We start from the raw sequence: 14374 nt of genomic DNA on the forward strand, positions 1-14374 counted from the left end.
GATGCACTTCTCAGAACACACACATCTAGTAGATAAGTGATGTAATAAAAACAAAACAAAACAACAAAAAAATCCATGGCCTGGTATGGTGTATATCTTTAATCCCAGCACCTGGGCAGGAGGCAGAGGCAGGTGGCTCTTTGTGAGATCAAGGCCAGCATGACCTACATAGTGAGTTCTAGCTCTAGGACAGCAAGAGTTACAATATTGTGATATCTTGTCTCAAAATAAAGGGCAGTTGTCTCCACAGGCTAAGAACTGGGAGCTCTCAATCTGAAAGGCAATGTACCAAAGTTATCTGACACTTCATCAAGGAGGAAGGATGTATCAACACAAACCAACATGACAGACCAGTGCCTTCCCGGTGCAGATCTGTAACTCCTGGTCTTACCAGGACGACAGCATGGCAGTGAGTCAGGTGTTTGGGAACTGACCTCTCTCTGTGGAGATCTGAGATTTTTGTTCCCGACAGTTCTTCCAGTTCTGCCACAGATCCAATGCAAACTACCTGTCAAAGCAAAGATAAAAGGAGCCCCTCAGAGGCAAGGAGACTGTGCTGAGGTCATTTAGGCAGCATTCTCATCAGTTTTAGAGACCTGATCTTCTTTACAACTGTGTTAACAGAGCACTCTGGGGTAAGGGCAGCTATCACAACAGGGCTCCTCTCTCAGGCAAGACTGTCAGCTCCAAAGAAGCCAGTCTGACTTTGTTCCTGTCACTCCTCTTCTTTGGGACTGCAGCACAGGCCCCCACAGCACCACAGCCACCACCTCAACAGGTATTTCTCAGGGATTTATCGTAATCAGATGTCTGCCTAAAACAATTAGACTATTAGCATAAGGCATCTTACCTTCTTCCTTGTACCTGGATCTGGCTCTTTAATCTGTTATCTTTCCAAGTCGAGGCTAGAACTAAATTACTGTGCTTGGAGTATATAAAAATAAAATTAGCCCAAGTCACAAGGAGTCAGGACTATGTTCAGGTAAAGAGCTGAGGTGGAGGTAGGTGGATCAGGGAATGAGGACCACGTGACAGGGAGGGGTCAGAGCAGCAGGAGAGACTGTTTCATGCAGGGAAAGGCCCCTGTTTCCTAGAGGCACCCACGGCCTTTCTCTGCTCCTCCCCTTCAGTCCTGAAAAGCTTTCTGACTCAAGAACTACACTGTTGCCTCTCTGGTCTGCTGTGGGATGTCCTGTATGCTGTGAATATATATGTTGCTATGATTGACTGATAAATAAAACACTGATTGGCCAGTAGCCAGGCAGGAAGTATAGTATAGGCGGGACAAGAGAGAGGAGAATGCCGGGGAGAAGAAGGCCGAGTCAGAAGATGCTGCCAGCCGCCATGAGAAGAAGCATGATGTAAGATACCGGTAAGCCACGACCCACGTGGCAAGGTACAGATTTATAGAAATGGGTTAATTTAAGATATAAGAACAGATAGCAGGAAGCCTGCCATGGCCATAGAGTTTATAAGTAATATAAGTCTCTGTGTGTTTACTTGGGGGATGCGAGTGGGAGAGATTTGTCCCAACTGCCGGCAGGCTGGAACACAGGAAAACTTCAGCTACATAGGTCCTTGTAGGAAATCCACCAAACCCTTGAGTATTTCTGCTCAATGCTGTTGGCATGCTCTCCACACTGGACAGAAGGTTCTGCCATGGAATATTGTCTGCCTACCCAAGTGTATACATCTATACTCACATACAAACAAACACAATTTCAGACATTAAGGTGTGCAACGTTTGAGATGTTTCTTCTTCACCAGGTTTCCCCTTTGCATTATTAATAAGTGCAGTTTAGCTTACTTTCTAGCTTGCTTTCTTCCTTCCTTCCTTCCTTTCTTTCTTTATGAGGCAGAGCATCAGTATGTCCCTCTGGCTCACCTAGAACTTTCTGTGGAGACCAGGCTGGCCAGAGACTGGCAGATTCACCTGCCTCTGCCCCCTGAGTGCTGAGATTGAAGGCGTTCCTCATATCCAACAGGTCATTTTAACTTGAAGTTAGTTCTATAACTTAATGTTGTAGCAGGGGATGGGAGAAATCAAAACAACACCCACCCACCATCTAATGTGTGGATTTCACTGAAAAAAAAAAAAATTACTATTTTTTCCCCATTTTACAGAATAAAAATTTAAAGCTGCATTTAAATAAAAATTAAACCCATAAACAGATTATCGTAAACCATCATTAAGAAAGACAGTAAGATTCCACATTTTTTAACACCATACCCATGTACCACGACAAAGAACTTCAGCAACGCTCAACACAAAGCCATCTGCCCAGCCTCACCTCCTCGAAGTCTTCACTGACCCACAGTGGGATGGGGGTGCCCCAGTATCTGTTTCTGGAAATTGCCCAGTCACGTGCCTCCTTCAGCCAATTTCCAAACCTCTTTTCTCGTACAAACTCTGGGACCCTGCCGCAGACAGATTACATCATCAGCCATGCAGGAATAACAGAAGGTGAGAAATGATAAACCACACTGACACAAGCCTGTGTGGCGCTTTGTGAAAACACTAAACTAAGCTCCCGACCAACACGTTCTCTGAACAGGTGGCATTAGCACATGTTTGAGAAGGTTTTTGTTTTTTTGTGCCTATTTGCTTATTCATGAGCTGGGCTGGCACTTTCTGGGAAGAGCAGCTGGGGAGGACAAAGTTTATGTAAAGCCAAGTGCTGAAGATACCACATACATCATATACAGTTGATGTAATGCCTGCTTATGATAGAAGATGTAAGAATTCACTTTTCTTTGTAAAACCCTTATCAGGAACACAAGCACCTAAATTGCTTAAGTATAAATAAATGGTTTTGGCAGCTATACATTAGTCATTATAATGAAAATTATTGAAGTTAATAGTTTGAATACAGGATTGTTTGTTCATTTGTTTCTGAGACACAGTCTCACCGTGTAGCTCAGGTTGTCCTGGAACTCACTATGTAGGGCAGGCTAGTCTTGAACTCAGAGGTCTGCCTGCCTCTGCTTCCCAAGCACTGGGATCAAAGGTGTGTGCCGCCATATCTGGCTGAGCTGTTTTCCCCAAAGTCAGTTCATCCTGAAAATTACAGGCAGGTGACACTTGGGTTTTACAAAGAAAAGTGAGTTCTTACATCTTCTGTCGTAAGCAGGTATTACTTCAACTGTATATGCTTCCGTGTCCCTTACCCAGAGAATAAAGACAGTTACAAATTACAACAATCGGAGATAGCTAGTTAATTCTGAAGAGTATGAACCAGACTCACTACGTGCAAAGGACCAAAGAAGGAACTCATCTCATGCTCACCAGTAACACAGGTCATTGTTCTTCAGTAGCTGGTCCACCATGTGCTCCACACGCACAAACCAGCTGGGCACCGACTTGTAAATGAGGGGAGTGTCTGACCTGGGGACCAGAACACAGATGCCGCCAGTCAGACAGACACACAGACACCAAGCCCAAGACTGACTTTATTATAATCAGCATCACTGCCACCTGCTCAGTGATGACATTCACTTCTATTTTACATTACACATGTCTGCACCAGCAAGACGGCTCAGAAGGTAAAGGGACATGCTGTCAAGCCTGATGACCTGAGTTCAATCTCCAGCCAACATGGTCGATGAAGAGAACCAACCTCTACATATTGTTCTGACCTCCACACAGGCATGCACACACACATCAAACAAATCAATTGAAAAACAAACACACACATACACACACAGATGTCTAAGCTTCGTCATGTCCTTTCAGTAAAAAGTCGAGCAAAATTAGGGGTCGGAGAGATGACTCGGCAGGTAAAGAGTACCTGCTGCTCCTGCAGAGGACCCAAATTTAGATCCCAGCACCCACTGCTCACGACAGCCTGTCACGTCAGCTTAAGAAGTCCTGACACACTGTTCTGGCTTCTGAGAGTGCATGTGCACATGCGCACACACGTGCACATACATACACATACACACACTTTTTTTTTTCCTGTTTTTAAAACCTTAGAAAATGGTTCTTCTGATAGAAGAGGGGCATGGGAGAAAACGTGAGGACGAATTTCAGGGCACGGAACACTACACTTTGATCTGAATGTTTATAGGATGTTCTTACACTAAAACCTGGCTAACTAAACAAATTCCATCATAAAATTTCAGAGATGTTTGTCATCTTAAAAAACAAGTGATCACAACACAAGACAGATATGTATATATGTCTATTTTCCCCACACAATTTCTCTCCTAAAATGCTTCTAAACAGCAATTCTAAAGGACATCATGGGGCAAACTACCCAGGCACAAGCAACACGAGTGTCCCCAGAGCTGTGACGCTCCACTACAACAGTCCGCTTCCTCTCACCTCCAGCAGAAAGGGTAGCTGTGAGTGAAGGTGCTGGCCACAAGCAGTCGGCCCTGCTCCTTCAGCATCCTGATGATATGCTTGTCAGCATCCTGTCACAGAAGTAAAACGCAGTCATCAGAGCACCCCAGCATACGTAATAACAACTTATAGCAGTATAAAGATATCACTAAGATCTGATATTGCATAATGAATAAAAGGCACAAATAATTGGTGTCATTGGGAGATATCTGTTCAGGGGGCTGAAATACACCTAGAGGGTAGAAGCTTACCCAGAATGCATGAGCCCTTGGCTTCACCCTCACCACCACATTAAAAACAAAACCCAGGAAACTACTCGGCTCCGTTTTAGCTACTTAATTTAAAAATATAACTGTAACTTTTCAGGCAGTGAAGTTTACAAACGGAAACGGTGACCTGAGTATAACAGGCTGCTCCAGGACAATCTACAGGGCAGTTCTCCCAACCCCGACTGACGAAACTGTAACATGCTTCCTCATCGAAACACAGTAGGCCCTCTGAATGGGGCTCCTGATAGCTGAGCTTAAGTGCTTTAAATTTTAAAACGTCTACATTCATTCTAACAAAACTGTAAATAATAAAGACTAATTAGTTGAGTAAATTTCCTTACTGAAATAAGTATGATGGGCCCGACACCCTTCCATGTAACACAAACCACAGACCTTCACATACTGTCCCACAAAATGTGTCACTTCTTCTGTGAAGCAGCCTGAAGCATCCACAGGGCAAACAGGGGCTGAGTCTTTCTGAATAATGTTGAAGTCCATACAGACCCGATAGTCATCCTGAGAAAACAAGAAGAGGGAGGGGCCGCCGGGGATAAAGGTGTCTAAGTATATGTGTGCGGAAAGAGAAAACCTTGAGTTCAGAGATTTGTAAGGTAATTTTTCAGTACTATCTTATAGCATCTAGTTACCTTCTGCTTCTAACTGGAGGTGACTTAAGGACCACCTACAGAATCTAGGCCTCACAGCTAGACAGGGGTTAGATTATCTAGCTCAATCATCCCAACAATTAGAGATGCCACATACGAACATTTTAAAACTAAATCATAGCCTGGTCAGTGGTGCACAACTTTAATCCCATCATTCAGGAGGCAGAGGCAGGTGGGTCTCCGAATTCAAGGACAGCCTAGTCTACATAGCCAGTCAAGAATAAAGGCTACATAGTGGGACCATTTCTCAAAAAAAAAAAAAAAAAAAAACAAAACTAAGCCAGGCGATGTTGGTGCATGGCTTCAACTCCAGCACTTGGGAGGCAGAGGCAAGCAGATCTCTGTGAGCTCGAGGCCAGCCTGGTCTACAGAGTGAGTTTCAGGACAGGCAGGGTAGAGAAACCCTATCTCAAAAAGCAAACAACAAAAAACAACAACAAAAACAAAACCCCAAAACTAAACAAACAAAAAATAAAATAAAACAAAAATCCTCCACTAAGTTAAATTTTATTTGTAATAATATACATGCATATTTGAAAAACGACAGCCCAGCTAGATGGAAGACACAATGCCTGATGTACATATACAGCTTTGCATCCTATCAAGAGACTCTGAAGGAGGACAGTACTGATCTCAAGTATTCCCCATCATTCAGTAAAGAGGCTTCAGGTGGGACAGCTTTCCTAGGTTACACCATGATGCTTCAGAAGTGGATCCAAAGTGCTACTCATTAACACTCCATGTGACGGATGCTGAGCACTTTACTACATTTGCAATTTAATCTCAGCAAGAAAGATAGCAGCTGTATTAGAATTTACTATAGCTCAAGGTTTGACCTGCTTCCAGAAACCAACAAGAGGAATGGAAATTGCAGATGCCAAGTTTCTATGCCATCTTTGGAGGCAATGAGCCCAGAAAAAAGCCGACTCCATTGGTCTTGGCAAGAGGGACAAGCTTAATGAGACTCGTGACTCAGCATCCCAGGCAAAGTGGCCACTGACATTTACTTCTCATAAACACAGCTGCAAGATAATGCTACTCACAGCACCAAAGTAAGGGGCCTGGTGCACGACTCCTGTGCCTTCTTCGTCCTTCACATAGTGGTCAACAAGCACCGTGAAGGCCCCACTCTCTTTACACTGGAAGAGAAAGGTTGCAAAGCCTTAGATGGAACACAGGAGAACGGCCTGAAATTAACTAGTGAACATGTAAATAGAAGAGACAAAATAATTCAAATTATGAAGACAAATGCAGAGAAGTGGAGACAGGAGTCGCTGGGACAAGCTTGGCTACACAGACTAGCTGACCGGCAAGCTTCAGGTTCCACAGGAGACCTTGCCTCAGTAATTAAAGTGGAGAGCAATCAAAAAGAGATATGGCATCAACCTCTGACCTCCATGTATGTATGCACACTTATACACACTTAAACCCACATGCATATACACACATACACGCACATACACGCGCACACGCACACAAGAGGCAGAGACGTGAAAGTGAACTGAACTCAGTAATACAATGACAGAAAAGCAAAGGGTATTGAAAACAGGAGACAAACTTACAGCAAAGGCACAGATGGGAAAGGAAAAGGCCAGTCTAGAGATGTGACTAGCAGGCCGGTCAGTAATAGAATACTAATTAATTCAAAGAGAAAGCAATTTTCTAATATGAAAGCAGAGTTTTGGACTCAGACACACGAGAACAGTATTAATAAAGAGGCCATGTGAATCACACTCATCACCTCAGTCCTATTATCAAGGAAATGAACGCAGAGAGCCACAGCGTAACAGTTCTGAACTTGCCTTAATAAAGTAGTCAAACAGGGGCTTGTATTTCTTGCCTTTGAGAGAGGTTCCAGGAAATCTTAAAAAAGAAGATAAATCCGTAAATCAAAGCAAAAAAGGCAGGGAGACGGTTCAGTAAGTAAAATGCATCCTGCTCAAGCATGAGAACTAGAGTTTGGATCCCTGAAACACGTGTAGAAAGTTGGGAATGGTGGTGTGTGCCTACAATTCCAGAGCTGGAGAGGAGGAAACAGGGGCATCCATGGGACTTGCAAACTTAACTTAAACTGGGACCCCAAGTTCAGAGAGAGCCCATCTCAAAACTAACCTAGACAGTGACTGAGGAGGACATGTGATGCTTACTTATGGCATACATGTGCACACCCTCCCACATATAACATGCACACAAAATAAAAGAAATTAAAAAATAAATAAAAGCAAGGAAGCCGAATCTAGACCAAGTCACCTTCACCTGAGCCTTGCAGCCATTGTCACAAATGCAGAAATGTGTGACTTAAACATATTTGGTACCTAAAACTCAACTTAAACAATTCAGCTTTAGGATGACAAAGACTTATCTCTTTTAAGAACTAAAGACAGACACACACACACCTGACTATATGAACACTCACCTTTCAAGGATCTCATAGTCACTCTCCAGCTTATAAAGGGCCGATAATCTGGCTTCCATTAAAATGAACAGTTTTCCCCTGGCAACATCTATCACAATGAAGGAAAAGAGGACCTTAGTGACATTCAGACTAGCTGACTATGAAGACACACACCAGACATGTTTCTTGCACCAAGAAGCTCGTGTCACCTGTATCTACTGTGTGCCCTGGACCCACAGAGGACACTGCAAAGCTAGGGAGCACTGCTAGCCCAGATGTGCCAAAGACATCAAAGGCAGCAGGGGAGGTGGCCATTATTAATTGCATCCAAGGCCACCTTGGGAAATTAATCCTTATTTTCTCCTTCTAAAGGCAATATATGTGAATGTTAGAAAAATCCTAGCCGGGCGGTGGTGGCGCACGCCTTTAATCCCAGCACTCGGGAGGCAGAGCCAGGCGGATCTCTGTGAGTTCGAGGCCAGCCTGGGCTACCAAGTGAGTTCCAGGAAAAGGCGCAAAGCTACACAGAGAAACCCTGTCTCGAAAAACCAAAAAAAAAAAAAAAAAAAGAAAAAGAAAAATCCTAACATTAAGCCAGGCCTGGAGGCACATCCTTTTAATCCCAGCACCTTGTAAGTGGATCTGAGTTCCATTCCAGCCTGGTCCATACAGTGAGTTCCAGGCCAACAAGGTCTAAACAGTGAGACCCTGCCTCAACACAAGCACCCTCCACCCAAATCTTAACATTAACAACTCAAGTAGCTCACAAAGCCACATTCCTGTAAACTCACCCCCTCAGATAGTTGCACTGCTGTGTCTAGTCACCTAGATGATTTTTTTACGCATCACACCAGTGTGTGTGAGACATGTTAGGTTCTCTTCATCTTTGAACAACCATAAGCTGATACTCAGGTGCTCTTCCAGCATGTGTGAACTTAACATACTGTGACTATCATCATGTACAGCAGAACACAAAGACAACTCTTTCCCCCCCTCTCTCCACTTAGCCAGTTCCTCAGCCTCTGCCTGATTCCTTCATACAGCACCACTGAATTTTTCTATGGAGGTACCACAAACCGTTTCTAACAAATCAATCAAAAGCTCATGGATATTTAAACTCCCACTATAAAGTGTGATATACTATAACCTACTAGAACACATGTCATATATTTCCATGAATCTCTTTTAAGGACCTTTGTAACTCATTCAAAAACTGTTTCCACTGATGTAGTTAATCATAGAAATGTTATTATATGCTAAGTCCACACTTTATATAAAATATGAAAAGAATGAGTTAAAATATATAAACACACAAGTGGAGTGTCTGTGTGTGTCACGCACACACACGAGTTATATTTGAAACATCTATCAGAAAGGCCCTAATGTGCCAGGCTCACACTCATGGGTTACATAGGAAACTAGCCACGATGGCATAACCCCCTTAGAGAAGCAGCTATAGACTCCAGAGCTAGGATCCCATGGGCAACAGCTATTCCCAACAGGCATCTCCAGGGTTCAGGAAGAAACCAAATAGACCACACACACACACACACATACACACACACACACTTTAAGGATGGGTAATGTTCGCCATGCACCTACACAGGCAGCTTCTATGCCTTGTCCACTACGAAGTGTTGACACAAACAAAGGTGTAACAGTATCTGAACAAGCACCTGTTTTCACTGCTCTCAATTCTTTATTTTTCCTTTTGTGAGACAAGGTCTCAGGTAACCAAGGCTGGTCTCAAACTCTTTATTCTCCAGCATCCCAAGTATGAGGATTTGGGGCACGTGCCACCAAACCCAGATACGGCTTTCAATTTTAAGGCAAACTATTGGTAACTGCTTAACTCCAGAAGAAATGCCATACCGCTTCCAAAGCAGGTGTTCCATAGACCCTTGCCCTGCCCAATGTGTTTTTCTCTCTTTTCCTCCCTATAATTTCTCCAAATCTGCAAGTATATTTGCGCAGAAAGTATCAATCACCATATTTCATATAAATCTCTAAGGAAGGACCTAATTGAGAATATAAGAATTCTCTGCCATGGAATAGGGGAATGATGTACAAAAATTACATCTGTGTCACTTTCAACCAGAAATGAAGCCACTTTTCAGGCTGCCTTTCTTTCCTATCCTTCCCTTTTCTCTCCCACGCCTGGCTAGTTTTGAGACAGGATCTTGCTATGTTGCTCGGGTAACCTCAAACTTACAAGGTTCTCACCAGTTTATTGTGTGCTGAGACTCACAGGTGTGTGCCACCATACCTGCCCTTATGGCTTTTCTTTAGTAAAATCTTCATATAAAACTGTTTTACTCCAAAATTAAATGTAAGCTTTTATATCTACATAAAATTATTTTATCTGTATCAATCACAAATAACTAGCCCAATACTCACCTTTGATCTTCACATACTGTATTTCTGGATTGACACACAGGGCAAGGTTACTAGGTAGAGTCCAAGGAGTGGTTGTCCAAGCAACTAAGGATGTATTTTCATCTTCCTCCAAAGGGAACGTTACAAATACTGAAGGATCCTGAACATCCTGAAAGACAATGAGAGAAAGCAGTATTTTATAAACCTGTAAAGGACATAGTAAAAAGAACTGATTTGAAAGGGAACTAAAACAAATTTTAGGATAAAAATGAGCTCTAATTCTTTTCATTTTCTGAGTATGGGTATTTGGCTTGAATATATGTCTGTGTAACATACATGTCTGGTGCTCATGAAAGTCTGAAGAGGGCATCAGATCCCTTGGAATTGGAGTTATAGTCAACAGTTGTGGGCTGCCAAGTAGGTGATGGGAATTGAACTTGGGTCCTCTGGAAGAACAGCCAGGGCTCTTAACTAACTGCTAAGCCATTTCTACATTTTTAAAATCCTCTATCAGTTACAATAAAAATGCATGACATCTGTCAACATTAAAAATAATGTGTCAAAAGGAGTAATGAATGGAAGATTTTGGGGGCATGAAAGATGGCTTAGCCGTTAAAAGCTAAGGCTCACAACTAAAAACAAGAATGGAAGTTTCACTAGTACAGTGATCTGATCTACAGTAAGTACACAAAGTTAAATAACAATACTGTTCTGGAGAATAATTATCTCTGCATATTATACTGTATAGTTTTATTGCTTACAATATTTTTATTAAAGGCAGGCAGTGGTGGTGCATGCCTTTAATCCCAGCACTAGGGAGGCAGAGGCAGGCGGATCTTTGTGAGTTCAAGGCCGGCCTGGTCTACAGAGCAAGTTCTAGGACAGCCAGAGCTGTGAGTTGTCATATGGAGACACCGTCTTGAGAAACAAAAACAAAACAAACAACAAAAACAACAATTAAATATGCATGAACCAATAACAAAGGCAATCAAGATACAAAAAGGAAACACCCCACCCCATCTATCAGGGAAAACATTCTCTACCATGATGATAAAATGCTTCTGAAATGCAACAATTTCCAAACTTGGCCATGAACAAGACTTCCAAAAAATGACCATCTCTTTAAAAAATAAGGGTCACATAAATTGGCAAAAGTGAAGGGTGAGTACAGACACCTAAGACATGAGATAGTTCATGTTCTCAGAGACTCTCTCCTTCACCCTCTAGATGACACAGTGCAGTCGTAACGACACAAGTCCTGTGAAGCAGAGAAAAGACCTATTATAGCTTAGTATCTAAATTAGACTTTCTTCCCAATTCCTTTAACAAACAATGCTACAGGTACCAGAAAAGACATAAAGTCACCAAAGGCAAGGGCCCTAAAAACACTAGCTGAGAAAAACTATGTCAGAGCTAGACAAGAGCAGGCACCCAATATGGCCAAATCACATTAAGACACATGACAAACCCAGTGCAAAGAAAACATCCCCCAGTTTAACCTAGCAGAGCCTCCTTGCAACAAGTGGCAGTACTACCAGAGCTCGGCAGTGACAGCTGTCTGGCACCACCAGTCCAGGTTGGGAATAACTGGGAATATTCACCTTAATTGTAATCAGTCAACAATCATCATTTCACGTACCTTGTAATTCTGGTTTGATTCGAAGTTAGAAAGGGGAGTGCCACACGCGGTGGAGAAGGGCATGACTTTCACACCTCTGTACACAAGGCCTTTGTCATACAGCTGCTTGAAGACCCACCTGGTAAATTAAGAGATGGAGCTTTACAACTACATCACCAAAATCTACCACTCAAACGCAGACTTTTATGCCAATTCCTATCATTTTCTTCTGGTAAAGAAGTGAAAAAAAAACCCAAACAACCTATTATTTGGGTGCTTGCTGGTAAATAACAACATTTAACGGCTAAAAGTAGACTAGAAAAGTGTTATTATCAAGGCTGGGGTGTTACTTAGTAGTAGAGAGCTTGTCTAGCATGTACAAGGCCTGGAGTTCAACTACTAGCATGGGGTTGGGTTTGGGGTGTGGCTACCATCTTCTGATAAGGAAGGATGTCCTCTGATAATATTTTATTTGTATTAAAATGTTATTTGTATGTTAATAAATAAAGTTGCCCGGGGGTCAGAGCTATTAGCAAGCCATAGGAAAGCAGGGCAGTGGTGGCGTACACTTGTAATCCCAGCACTTGGTAGGTAGAGCTGGGTAAGTCTCTGTGTGTTCAGGGATACAGCCATTATTGGACACACATGCCTTTCATCTCAATACCAAGCAAGGAAAACCTGGAGGCCTATACAGACAGGCTGTGATGAGGCGGTCATGTGGTTGGGTTTACAACCAATGAGAAGGCAGAACAGGAACACTATATAAAGACTTTAACACAGGGGTAGCTAGTTTGGAGAGGTAGGACCACTGCAGGAGGAAGGGTAAGGTTTTAGCTCTTAGCTCTGACCTCTTGGCTTTCTTCTTTGCATTGGTTCTGTGTTTCTTATTTAATAAGAAGGTTGGGTACATCTACAGTCCTCAGTGATTAAGAAAGGCAAATATTAGTGCTTATGGCACAGCACTTTATCAATGATATAAATTTGTACCTACCAGCATACATTTTTACACTAAAATTCTTAGAGTTATGACAAAACAATTTTTACCAATATCACTAGCATTTTGGGACGTTTCTTTGGGTTTCTGATGCATTATTTAAACTATGTAACAGGCAGCTTCTATAAAAGTACAAGCCACTCTGACTAAAACGTTTTGATGAACACATGAAATTCAAGGACACCAGAGATCAATGTCACCTCAAATTCTCCTGTTGACCACTCACTTCTCCCATCTGGATAGCACACTGCACTGGTGGGCAGCCTTATTTAATTCTGCTTTTCATTTCTTAAAACCTTCACTGCAATAGCCCTGAGGCAGTTTCTGTTTTGTGAGACAAAGTCCCTCTCTTCCTAAGTGGCCCAGGCAGGCCCTGAACTCGTATTCTTCCTGCATCAGCCTCCCACTGCTTGGATGGGTGTGTGCCACGAGAAGGATAATAAATGGATTACACACTCTCCCACAGGGCTACAGATACAGCTCAGTGGTACAGTATCTGCCCAGTGTGTAAGAGCCTTGAGTAGGGTCCTCAGCACTGCCAAAAGAAAACAAATAAACAAAAAACCCCTCTCCTACTTGCCCAAACATCATCTTTATGAGGGAAAAAAAAAATCAGGGGTAAATCATTTTCATGGCTTTAGAAAAAGCTATAGAGGTATTTTTTAATATATAAAAGATAAACACATTTGCTTCAAAATCAAATAATGGACTGGTAAACAAACTTCATCAGGCAAGCACACTTCTCCTCTGACCAATGCAAGAGAACGTGTATCATTCCCACAATTTAAAATAAACCTACCAGACTGATTCCATGAATTGTGGGTAGAGTGTTTTGTAGTCATTGTCAAAGTCAATCCATCGGCCAAGTCTGGTAACGGTAGACTTAGGAATATGAATGTTAGAGTAGTATTAGAAAATGATACCATGATTTGTATTTTTATTGTTACTACATGACTATTATGGGATCAAAATAATCAACAGTCCAAGTAAACATATTTTAAACAACACCTAAGGTGACTAGTTTTCTTAGCATTCATTTCTTATATATAGATTTTATTATTTATCAGTATAAATATTTATTTATCTAAGTCATCATGTATTTTTTGAGGGGGGAGCAGGGGTTCACAATGTATCGCTGGCTGATTTGAAAGTTGTTATATAAACCAAACTGACTTCAAACTTAAAATGATCCTCTTTCTGTCTCCCCGGTACGGAGATTCTGCGGGCATGCCACCAGACCCAGCAAATATTAACTGCTAAAAGTCTTTTGCAACCATTACTTGGCAAACATCAGAGAAATAGTTATAGCTAGGAAGGATTTACCAACAGCTGCTAAAAAATAAGGACCAAAAGTATCGTAAGAAAAACCATGCTGGAAACAGTATTCCCATAAGATACTTATTAACTGCAAAGCAAAACCCACACATGACCAAGGGAAAACTAAACAGCCAGGCAGCATCTTAATGAAGCAAACGATTAATTGGATATAGCTTTAATTGGTACAGAATAGCACTTGTTTAAGCATGCACAACGTGATAGATTCAAGCCCTAGTAACCTTCTGTCCCTGCTCCCGAAAAGACAGAGTAAATGAGCATCATATATCGAAGGAAACTAAGAAGCCATGCCAGTAAAGGCAATGGCCGATCCTGGATAGACACTGGGGTCATAAAGATCGGTAGTACAAGTGGATAATATTTTGTTTATGTTAACT

The 14374-nt window shown here is 42.1% G+C and overlaps 1 protein-coding gene across 1 annotated transcript in view; it reads right to left on the reverse strand.

The window, feature by feature from the left end:
• The window catches only part of Iars1 (isoleucyl-tRNA synthetase 1), a 51557-nt gene that overhangs the window by 31280 nt on the left and 5903 nt on the right, over positions 1–14374 (reverse strand). Inside the window, exons 5-15 of the mRNA XM_059262959.1 lie at positions 13462–13544; positions 11690–11807; positions 10072–10219; positions 7696–7783; positions 7082–7142; positions 6323–6418; positions 5008–5130; positions 4325–4416; positions 3287–3385; positions 2292–2418; positions 435–508 (exon numbers count right to left, since the gene is read on the reverse strand). Coding sequence (XP_059118942.1) covers positions 435–508; positions 2292–2418; positions 3287–3385; positions 4325–4416; positions 5008–5130; positions 6323–6418; positions 7082–7142; positions 7696–7783; positions 10072–10219; positions 11690–11807; positions 13462–13544 — 1109 coding nt within the window. The remainder of the gene's footprint in view (positions 1–434; positions 509–2291; positions 2419–3286; positions 3386–4324; positions 4417–5007; positions 5131–6322; positions 6419–7081; positions 7143–7695; positions 7784–10071; positions 10220–11689; positions 11808–13461; positions 13545–14374) is intronic.

The sequence above is a fragment of the Peromyscus eremicus genome, chromosome 5 (assembly GCF_949786415.1).
Source record: "Peromyscus eremicus chromosome 5, PerEre_H2_v1, whole genome shotgun sequence".
Lineage (NCBI taxonomy): Eukaryota > Metazoa > Chordata > Mammalia > Rodentia > Cricetidae > Peromyscus > Peromyscus eremicus.